The following is a 12,627-nucleotide window of genomic DNA, read 5'->3' on the forward strand; positions in this document are numbered from 1 at the left end:
AAAACCATAAAAAAACAGTTTGTCTTTTTATTTTCTTTATTAAAAACTACTTTATTCCTATATTTTCTAATTTCAAGTTATAAATTTAATTAGTCTGTTTATTACTTTTTGGAAAGGTTTCATCTAGAGAAACAAACAAGTAATTGGTAGTAGTATATTTTTTTCATTTTTTTTATTTTTGCCCAAACAATTGAATTCAAATTAATGAATTTATTTTTTCATTATTATTACATTTTATGAATGTTCAAAATTTGAAAACAAATTTATGTATCTAAACAATTCTATTTTTTTATATTAATAAGATATAACATTTATCAATAACCCATTTTAAATGCATGTAAATATAACTAAAAAAACTATTCGAAGTTCTCTCGGGTGATTTTATGAATGAAAAAAAAATTCAAACGAAACAAGATTTTTTATCTAACCCATTTTCTTTTATTTCATTCTTTTAATTGTAAGAGCATATAATATAATTTTTTTTTAATATTTTATTATCTGTCCTTTATAAATTATAATATATAACTTTTATTTCAAATAAATCATATGTTTTTCGATTCAATCCAAAAAAAAAAAAAAAAAAAATCTTCATTTCTATCGCTTCCATTATTTCAAAATCGAAGGCACGTATTTTTGAACTAGTTATTGTAAAAGTGGGATTATTTAAATTTGTGGGGATTTTGAAACTTAATTAGGAAAAAAGTGGGCGTTTTAAACTTATTTAGAGGAAAAGGGTCTTTTTTACGACGCGTTGCCAAATATGAATGTGAATGCAAAGTCCAATGAAACCTTAGAAATAATTTAAGACACAGACAACACAAAAAACTTTAAACATGCTTGTTGAATATCATCCATTAAAACTCTGTTCTTATATTCTAAACCTTAGACTTTCCTCTCTCCCATAAAAAATGACTTCATCTCCTTCCTCAGAACAGCCACTGATTCCCCTGCCTCTGAAACCCATCCCCGGCAGCTATGGCTTCCCCATTTTTGGGCCGATCAAAGATCGCTACGATTACTTCTACATCCAAGGCAGAGAAAAGTTCTTCCGAACCCGAATGGCTAAATATGATTCCACTGTGTTTCGTACCAACATGCCGCCGGGCCCCTTCATCTCTTCCAATTCCAAAGTCATCGTCCTTCTCGACGCCCTCAGTTTTCCTATCCTCTTCGACACCACTAAAGTCGAGAAACGCAACGTTCTCGACGGAACTTACATGCCCTCCCTCGCCTTCACCGGCGGAATTCGTACTTGTGCCTTTTTGGACCCTTCCGAAACAGAGCACTCTCTTCTCAAACGCCACTTCCTCAAATTTCTTGCCTCTCGTCACCACCAATTCATTCCTCTGTTTCGAAGCTCCGTATCGGAGATGTTCAATAAGCTTGACAGAGAATTGGAAAAGAACAAAGTCGCCGATTTCAACCCAGTCAGTGATTCGGCCTCGTTCGATTTCGTTTTCCGATTGCTCTCCGACCGGAGCCCAGATAAGAGTTTGAGCTCCAAGGGACCGGGTTTGGTCGATCGATGGCTCGCTTTGCAGCTCGCTCCGTTAGCCACCCTCGGTTTACCCAAATTTCTCAGCTGCTTTGAAGATATCATCATCCATACCTTCCGTTTACCATTCGCACTCGCCAGAAGCGCTTACAGGTAAATGAACCAAAATTGAAATCAATTTCTTTCCTATATTATTAGAAACTTTCTAGAGACAGAATCAGAAACTGATTAATGTTGTATTACAGCAAGCTTTACGAATCATTTTACGAGTCATCGGGTTCATTTCTAGACGAAGCAGAGAAACAGGGGATAAACAGAGAGAAAGCATGTCACAATTTAGTTTTTCTAGCTGGATTCAACGCATACGCCGGAATGAAAGTGTTGTTGCCGATTATACTGAACTGGGTCGGATCTGCCGGCGAGGGGCTTCACCGTAAACTCGCCGTTGAAATCAGAGCCGCCGTGAAGGAAGATGGAGGAGTAACATTCAGCGCCTTAGAGAAGATGAGTCTGCTGAAGTCCGTCATCTATGAGGTTCTGAGGATCGACCCCCCGGTGCCGTACCAATACGCGAAGGCGAAACAGGACATTGTGATCGAGAGCCATGATTCCGCTTTCAAGATCAAGAAAGGGGAAATGATTTTTGGGTATCAGCCGATCGCTACGAAAGATCCGAGGGTTTTTGAGAATCCGGAGGAGTTTATCGGTGACAGGTTCGTCGGAGAGAAAGGGGAGAAGCTTCTGAAGTATGTTTACTGGTCAAACGGCCGGGAGACGGAGGAGCCGACAGCGGAGAATAAGCAGTGCGCGGCGAGGGATCTGGTGGTGCTGGTGTCCAGAGTAGTTCTAGTGGAACTTTTCCTTCGGTACGACACGTTCGCCGTCGAGGGAACTCAGTCGTCGTTGGGTTGGTCCGTTAAGGTCAAATCGTTGAGCAAAGCCTCATCATAGTCAACGCTTGCACCAGGTTTCTGTAAACTTGACAGTACTGGATTGTTGTATAGGTTAAAAACAAATAAAGATTAAAATTCAAATTTTAATCACGTACTTCCGTTTTGTCAGTTTATTGATTGTTTTTTCTTAGACTTTTGCCCCTCAAGTTGGGTTGGATTGGGTGGGTAAGAAAAGTTCAAACGTTTGATTCATCAATTATTAAAAGAATTTATTATTTCGTTATTTGTATTAACTCACACTTTTCATCTTGTTATAGAGTGTTTAAAAATTCCGATGACCTGAAAAAATCGATCAACTTAATCCAACCGGGTTTGGGTTGGGTTATCCATGGGTTCACCTAATATAAGCCGAATTTATTATTAACTTTAAAATATATTTTTTTTACTTATAACACAATTATTTGTACATATATTGATTTTAATTTTATTTAATTTCAATTTTTTAATAATTTATTCTTCAATAATTCTTAAAATAGTTTCTTTGCACTTTAAAAAGAAAATTTTCTCCATATAAATTGAAATTAAGTGGTTAATCTTAATTCAATATATAAAAATAATTAAATTATATTTTTACATATTTATGTTTTGTTCTTTTTAGAATAAACTTTTAAATAAATAATCCGATTAACCTGAACCAACTGGATTGAGTTCATTTTTTTTTTTAATAAAGGTTATTTGGGTAGAAGAGATTTACAATCCGAACAATTGAGTTGGGTCTAAAAAACCTTTCAACTCAACCCAATCTAACCCGCATCAACTCTTCAAATGACTCTCCTCTTATAATAATTACCAACTCAATGCAATTCAACTTGCGTGTCAAACATCCCTTAGAAACTTTATATTGTCTATTAGCATTGTTTTAAAAATTTTGGTAATATATTCTCATATTATATTTTAATTTTTGCATAATTATATTATAATATAATCTTCTAAAAGAATAATAATTATTATTTAATTAAAAAAATTCCAAAAATAATTATATTTTATAGCAAAAATTTTCAAAAGGACAAAGTAGTTTTGAAAATTTTTGCTATAGAATGTAAATATTTTTTTTAAAAAGATCCATTTACTTAATTTCACATAAATATTAATTGAAAGTTTAAATTTAAGATATATGGGTATTCAAAAAATTCGATGACCCAAAAAAATCGATCAATCCAATCCATGCAGTTGTGGCTAGTTATCAACTCGTTTGGGTTGAGTTAGGTTCAAATAAATAAAAAAAATTGTGGGTTAGATTGGTTCATGAGTTCACATAAAATGATCCAAACATGAATCAACCCGAACTTAAAATGATCCAAACATGAATCAACCTGAACTTATTATTAATTTTATGATGTATATTTTTTTTACTTAGATACAATCATATATACATATATTTATTTAAGCTTCGTTTTTTTTAATCATTTATTCTCCAACAACTCTTAAAACTAGTTTTTAGCACTTTGGAAAGAAAATATTTATTATATAAATTGAAATTGAGTTGCTAATCTTAATTCAGTATATAAAAATAATTACATCAAATTTTTATATATTGGCAATTTACTTTCTTTTAGAACAAAAATAACCCGATCAACCCGAATCAATCAAACTCAAATGTTAAATGGTTGGGTTGGGTTAAGTTTATTTTTTAATAAGAGTTATTTGAGTTGAAGAAAATAACAATTCGAACAATTGGATTGAGTTAAAAAGTCCTTTAATCCAATTCAATCCAACCCACGAACACCTCTAATATATTATAACCAAAAATGGAAATTTAAAAGCATGGGTAATGAAATTGAACAAATAAAATGATTGGTGTTTTGTGGGAGCTGGAGGGTATTAATTTATAATCCTTGCTTGTGATTAGTTTTTTTTTGTAATAAATAATTAAATGTCATGATGTCTCCTTATATTTTTTTCAATTTAATTTAATTAAAGTGGGCTATTGAATTTAATAATTTAATAATGGGTTAGCTTAGGGGATAGAGCCGTCTAGTGGGGAAGGGAAGGGTCGACGGGAAGTTGGAATTCTCACATTCCTATCCAATTTTTCCATTTTCAAAAAAATTGGTGGGTCCATTTTCTTTTCTTTTCTTTTCTTTTCTTTTCTTTTTTCTCTCTAATGAAATTATAATAAATTTATAGCCAATTCAACTTGGTTCGAATCTCAAAAATTAAAAATATTGATAATAACTCTATAAATAGGGACGTTTGAAATTAAAATTTTATACATAATTAATTTGTTGAAATAACTGATGTAGCTTTGGTTTAATATTATTTTACTTAAGAATAGTTTGAAGGGAAGTAGGACGGTCGGACTTTCTTTCTGTTACTTCGAAAGTCGCTGCTTCAGCTTCTTTCGAATTTCTCGTATCGTTTTTCGTGGATTAGCATCTCGAAAATTTATACATAATTAAAAATTAGCATCTCCGATGAGGAGGGATTTTTTCGATGGTTGGACTTCGTTTCAAAGACGTTTTCTGACATATGGTTTTGATTTTAGAATTTCATTTTTCTAGTTTTCATTCATTACATCTAAATTACCAATCGTTGATTTCTTCTTCCAACTTCTTTTTCTTCTTTATTTATTTATTTATTTATTTTCCGTGAATCGCTTTTGCCTTAATAATTTCATAAATTGTAGATTGTGGAAGAAAAAATTGTGTTGATTTTGTTGGATTTGAACGAAGCGTGAGATACAATTCCCATGAATTTTATTACCATTAACACAAATTTTAGTATTTTCCAACGTAGGACTTTTTGTTAAGGTCTTTTGTTCTCCCCTTTTGACTCTTTAATGTCACCCCATCACAAAAAGACTTTGAAATCTTGATTACTATCCCCATTGAATATAACCGAAATTAAGTAATTTGTTAAAGCTTCTAATATAATGATACAGTAGAAGTTTATATAATGACAAAAAATAGAGGTAATCAAATGTCAATCAAATGACAATATAAATATGAGATGAAGAATAGAATGTAATCAGATGACAATCACGAGGAAATCATATGGCAATATCAGAAATTACTAAATAATTGACAAAAAATATAAGGTATTAAAAAGGGTAAAATGCGTAAAAGTAAAAGAGAAGAAGAACTAATACTCAAGTAATTGAGAGTGAAATATAAATCAAATAGTAATTGGTATAATCGGTAATTAGTATTAGATAGTAATCAAGCAACAATCTAATAGCAATATGTATCATTAGCAATCATTTAGCAATCGGCATCAAATAAAAATTAGATGCAATCATACATAGCAATCAAATTTCATACAATCATTGACTTTTTCAGTTTCAATGTCTCATTTAATTGGACTGGGCTAACCGATTTCGTTATTTTTGCAAATTTTATATTATGTGGATATGTGCCTAATTTTTTATAACTTATTTTGGTATGCTTACAACTCGCCTTATTATTTAATCTAAGAAAAAGAATATATATATTTTTTTGGCCTCTATCTTCAATCATCTCCCTTTGAAAAGTTTCAAATCTTAATTTTTATCTTTTTATTTTCTTTTTAATTGTAAGAAGCTAGCTCTTACACTTTAAGGAGAGGTTACATATCTTTAGTCACTAGAAGAAGCAATGAATAAAGATATGAAAAACTTTCATACAATAATAGTTTTGTACTCAGCATCTTAATGTGGTAACACATCACCTTCACAAACAATAAACAAATATCTTTTTTTTTCCCTAGTACAATAATAGGATTATCTCAAATTCTAAAAATTAAAATGTCGAGGTTGAAAGTTCAAATCTTTTTTTTCTAACTACAGTGATAGGATTATCTCAAATTCTAAGGATTAAAATATCGAGTTTGAAAGCTCAAACTCCTAAATCCAACTTAAATCAAACATTTAAAATTATGTGTATTTATTTTTCCCTTTTATTACCTTATATTTTTAATAACTAATTAATTCATAAAAGTGTTTACATACATAAATACAATGGTTAATTCTTACATGCAAAAGAAAGGTTAATATGTATAATTAATTTTAAAAATATAAATACAATATTATCAACATAGTGACTAAAGTTACTCTTAAAACTCTTGAAAAACACAGACAAGAAAAAAAAAATGGTATCGGAACTTTTTAATATGCATTAGCATTTAAAATGTAGTAATTATCGTTTTAAATCAATTAATTAATTAATCCCACTTCTTTTTTAATTAAATCCCAGAGGCACTTGTTAATAATAATATGCCATGAGAGTTTGATTATTTCATGCAAGATTTTTTTAAGTTTGATTACCTTGTTTTTTTAGTTAACACAAAACAACACATTATATTTAATAATAATTTGTTTTTAAATCTCATTTTCATTTCATATTTTTATATATAAAAAATATATCAATCTCATTCTCTTACCCAAAAGCTTAAGCTGATGGATAAAGATAAATTTAATATGTAGAGAAAATAACATTGCAGGGACTTGAACACAACAGATCCCTAGATCACCTGCTTTGATACCATCATCGATTGACCAAAAAGCTTAAACTGATAGATAGTAATAAATTTGATTTTATATCATTTACAATCCTTCACTTATGAGCTTGAAATATGAAGAAGACCTAAACAGGAATGAATTTTAATTTGGGAGGCAATAATATTGCAGTGGCTTGAACACAGGACATTCCTGAATCACCTACTCTGATACCATCTTAAATTACCAATTGATTAAAAAACTCAGTGATCTAAGACTTTATATCTTACATCATCCTTTTTTTTTAAAAAAAAAAATGTTTATTTGGCATTTTGTTTATTTCTCTCTCTCTTATCTCCAAAATTTTCCTCCCTATTTCTTTTTTTCACTTACAAGTTTTTGTATCTTTTTCTAAGTATATTTCTCTTTAAAGGTTTTTATTTTAAAATTCTTTTTGTCTTTATTTAATTATATCTCTTCCTTTTGAGTTAAAAGTTACCTCTCCAAATTTTTTCTTCTGACTCAAACTTTTCTCTCTCATCAATTCAATGAAAATGTTACTCAATTAAGCTGCCAGAATGTGTCTATATTTTAATAATAGTTGAATGTTTATTAAAAAAAAAATAGAGAATTTTTACCGATAAAAAATATCAAACTATTTATAGAAATAGCAAAAAAAAATTATTGATACACTTATAGACTTCTATCAACGGCTATTCTATTAAACTCTATCGAAGAAAATTAAATTTTTTACTATTTTATATAAATAATTTCTCTTATTTTTCTATTTTTCCAAATCTCCCGATATATATATATATAGACGCACACGCAAATAACTATTGATTACAAGTTAATAATATTTATCCAGTTCTCTTTCATACTTTCAATCAGGGATGTTCAAAAAACCCAATGACCCGAAAAAATCAATCAATCTAATCCAACCCGTGCGATTTGAGTTGAGTTATCAACTCATTTGGGTTGGTTGAGTTCAAATAAGTGAAAATTTTATGAGTTGAGTTGGTTCATGGTTCATCTAGTATAACTCAAACCAACCCGAATCAACTCGAATTTATTATTAACTTTAAAATATATATTTTTTGTTACTTATAAAAAAAATTATTTATACATATATTAGTTTTAGTTTTATTTAATTTTAATATATTTTTAATAATTTATTCTTCAACGACTCATTTTTTACACTTTAGAAAAAAAATCACTATATAAATTGAAGTTGAGTAGTTTATTTTATCTCATTTTATCTTAATCTTAATTTTACTTTATCTTATCTTAATTTTGAATTTTATTTTGTCCAGCCAAAATTCACCTACAACATGTACATTCATGGCTTTTATCATAATGTAATAATAATAACCTTCACCACTAGTATTGGGGAATTGAACTTTCATTTTTCAAAAAAGCTTTATTGGCTTCTAAATTACCATAATTTAATAGAAAATATATATGAAAATAATTATTCTTAAATCACCGATTAACCCTCCTCTTACTTATAGATTTAAAATATATAAAAAATCCAACAAGTGAAAATAAATTGATTGTGGATCACCTACTCTGATATCATATTAAATCATCGATTGACCAAAAAATTTAAACTAATGGATGGAAGTAAATTTAATTATATATCTAACAACTATAATCTACAACTAGTTTTTTTTTTTAAAAAAAAAATAACTATAATCCAACCACAGAGAGAACTATGGAGTGAGAACTATATATATACATATACATGTATGTATTCCATAGTGCTTTTAAATTTAATAATATTTTTTATTATTTTAGTTCATAATCTAAATTAACGTGAGATAAATTCATAAACCAACATTACCCATATAATTTTCGGAATATTGGTCCTTTTGAACACTTCTTGATTGAGTAATATTATTATTTTGTACCGTTCCATTCATTTTTAATCATTGTATATCTAAATTTAATCCAAATCTTTATATTTTTTTATAAATCTTTAATTTTATTCTTCAAAATATTATTTTTATGGTAAAATTTTAAATAGTAATAACAATTTTCATTTAAAAAATGATACCAGACGATTATATTTTTGAATTTCATCAATAGAATGGCAATAGGTACTGTTTTTTATATAAAATGAAACCAATAATGAATTTTATTATTAACATTTTTTTTTTTGTTAAAAGAAGTTAAATATAATTTAAACAGTGACCAAAAATACCCATCCTAAAGGCACTCTAAATTATGCAAAATTGTTAAAACTTTCCAAATATGCCTTAGAACTCACTATAATGTAATGTTAATTAATTAAGTATTAAATTAATTTCCAAAGGAAATTAAGGATAAATTATTTTAAAACAACGTGACAACCCCATCAATTGTGTTAATCGGTCAACCTTATTGTCCACGTCTTCTGTCTGAGTCACCCCTAGCAATTAAAATAAATTTGTATTATTATTTTTAAAGAAAAAATAGGAAAATCCTTATAAATTGAAAAATCTAAAAAATAACACTAAGTTCCAAAAGTGTTGGTATTTTAAGAATTTTTGTTATAAAGTATAAATATTTTTAAATATTTTTTTATATTTAAAAAGATTTCGAAAAAAATACATGTATATTCATTTCTCGGCAAATTAAAAAGTTTTTTTTTTAAGTACAATTCGAACAACAAAACTAAAATAAAGATCATTTGAGAAGAAAGACACAACCCGATGAAACCATATGCCCCAATTATGTGGGAATTAAAAAGTTCATTTTGATTCTTATATCGTAGATCTTTGATTGTGTTCCTAACATTTGCATTAAATTATTAACATATATAAATACAACTTTAAATGAATTATTTTTAGGTTAAAAATAAATATAATTTAAGTGGCATAATATTTATATAATCAACTTCGAAATTAGATGTTTGATTCCCTCATCTAATAAAAAAAAATTACTTTAAATGTAGTTCAAATTAACCCTGTGACAATTAATATGAGAAATATATATAATCGATAAAATATGAGAGATACAAATTTTCATTCCACATGGTTGTTAGACTAAAAAAGTATGATTATTTAAATTCTACTTCTAATTTCAAAGATGATGAAATTTAGGTAGTATCATATTTTTTCCCCTCTTAGGAACTTTTTATTCTCTAAATTTTGGATTTAATTTTTCATATGATTTTTAGGTTTCAAAATATTATATTTTAAATTTTTGAATTTTGGGTTTGATTTCAATTTAGTCCATATAATTCAAAATGTTACCAATTTACCCATGATATTTGAGTTTTGTTCCAATTTAGTCCTTAGATTTCATGATTTATATTTTTAACCTCAATTTACACTAAGTACCCACTTTCAGTCTTTTACATTAATAAATATTAATTAATTTTAAATAATGATGAACTGAAAATTTAAAACTAATTTTAATAGTTATAAAAAAAATAGTAAAACTAAACTAATATAGATACTAACACTAAAGATTGAAAGTGAATATTTAGGGAAAATTTGAGGTTAGAAGTGTAAATCTTGAAATCTAGAGACCAAATTCAAACAAAATTCAAACCCATTTTAAAATCTAGTGACTAAATCGAAATGAAATTCAAATTTTAAAGGTTGTAGTACTTTGAAACTTAAGAATCAAAAGAAAACGATTTACGTAGGGACCAAAAAGATATTGAAAAGTGGTTTTGATATTATTTTATTAGTCATTCTATCATAAATCTTAGAGAAATAAAAAGATTTTGGGTGAAATATTTAAATCAACTCTAATGATTTATACGAGATTTACGACTTAGTTTAACAGTGTTGTAGCTTTTAAAATAGTATCAAATGTATTTTAGAGTAATTAAGTGTAATTTGAAGTAAATAAATATTTGGTATTATTTCAGACTCTAACCTGAAAAAATAGAATAAAATGAAAATGATTAAAACTTGGTAAGGAGAGACATCAACCTCAAAATTGACAAAAGTGTTTTTTTTCCCTTAAATAATATGCAAATCAAAAATCAAATCTCGAACTTTAATATTGATAACACGTAATTTATATAAGAAATTAATAAATAATTACTAATTTTTAGTTTAAGTAAACTTTACTTAATGGTATTGGCATGACTTCCGTCTAGGGTTGACAACGGGACGGGATGGGAATGAGAGTGCATGAGAATTTGTAATTCTTGTCCCTGCCTCATTTTCCGTTTTGGGGAGTCGAGATCGAGGTCGAAGAATCCCGTTTGAAATCGAGTCCCTACAAAGAAAATTTTCCTGTTTGTATTTTAATTTTAAATTATTTATTTGTTTAAAATCAATTAAATTTTGATCTTTATATTGAAATTGTAAATATTTTAGATAAAATATTAATATTGTTATGGTTTATTTATTTAAATGAATTTTTTTTAAAAAAAATTAAAAAATAGAAACAGTAGCATATATATATAAAGTTAATTATATATATATATATATATATATATTAAAAAATAATAAAAAGTAATATATATTTAAAATATTAATAAAAAATATTTGGGACGGGGATATCCTCCATGTCTCTGATTGGAGACTCATTTTGTGTCCCCGGTTTGATCTCCATCCCTACCATCTTGATCGGGACGAGTACCTACGAGGACTCGATTCTGTGGAGATTTTTATCAACCTTATTATCGTTTCTAGAAGTTGAAAGTTTAATCTTCATTTCATAAATGTGTGTACTAAAAAAAATTACTATATTTTAAAAAAAACTACAATTGAATCTTACACCAAACATAAGATAAGATATTAAATACTAACAAAAGATGCCAGCCAAATAAGAAAATTCAAAGAGAGAATTTTCTTCATTTATATCCAACAAACTTCCGATCCTTTTTTGCAATCAATGCATGAACATTGACCATTTTCATTTACTAAATAAATTGGGACTTTGTCATTGAATGGGATGTTTCCATCAAAATCCAAATATCTTTTAGACAATTGGATCTAGTTGTTGTTTCTTGGATTTACATGTGACTTAGTGTCATTATTAGTCTTTGTATGAGTTGACATTCTACTTAGGGATGGAAACGGTTCGATTCGGTTCGGTTTGATAGTCAAATCGAATCGAATCGAACTTTTTAAAATGTGAAATCGAACCGAATCGATTTATTGGTTCAAATCAAACCGAATTGCATATTTCAAATTCGGTTTTAGCATTTTTTAAAAATCCATGTTATATATTTTTTTTAATTAAAAACGGTTCGGTTCGATTTTAAATTCGGTTTTGTTCTTTAAATTAAAAGCGGTTCGGTTTTAAATTCGGTTTTACTCTATCTATCTATCTATCTATCTATCTATCTATCTATCTATATATATATATATATATATATATATATATATATATAAGTTAAAAACGGTTCAATTCGGTTTCAAATTCGGGTTTCGAAAGTGAAATCGAAGCGAACCGAATTAATTCAGTTTCAAAATTTCTTCAAACCGCATTTTTCGATTTCACTAAGTTTTCAGTTCGGTTTTTAGAAACAATTTGATTTTTGCGATTTGAATGGTCACCCTAATTCTACTCCATCCATCATTTTTTATTTTTTAGATTTTCATGATCCTTTATGTATTTTAAAATTTAAAAGAATCTTTTATAATCATCGTATAATTTAAATCTTTTATTTTAATTCAGCTTGAACTAGTTAAACTATGTTTTAATTGATTGGACAACTCGACCTTATACTTTCAATCATCAAGTTAAACCTAACACTTTGACTAAATGGTGTAAATTAAGGCTCTAGATTAGTTGAGTTTACATTTTACCATTTGGAA

The 12,627-nt window shown here is 27.9% G+C and overlaps 1 protein-coding gene across 1 annotated transcript; it reads left to right on the forward strand.

Moving 5' to 3' along the window:
- Positions 1 to 693: 693 nt before the first annotated feature.
- Positions 694 to 2,671, forward strand: LOC120078612 (allene oxide synthase 3-like). The gene is made up of 2 exons (XM_039032898.2): positions 694 to 1,648; positions 1,741 to 2,671. The coding sequence occupies exons 1-2, from the start codon at positions 909 to 911 to the stop codon at positions 2,444 to 2,446; spliced, it is 1,446 nt and encodes a 481-aa protein (XP_038888826.1). The 5' UTR covers positions 694 to 908; the 3' UTR covers positions 2,447 to 2,671.
- The last annotated feature ends 9,956 nt before the right edge of the window (positions 2,672 to 12,627 follow it).

This window comes from Benincasa hispida, chromosome 5, assembly GCF_027475165.1.
Source record: "Benincasa hispida cultivar pf3 chromosome 5, pf3_genome.v1.1, whole genome shotgun sequence".
Classification (NCBI taxonomy): Eukaryota; Viridiplantae; Streptophyta; class Magnoliopsida; order Cucurbitales; family Cucurbitaceae; genus Benincasa; species Benincasa hispida.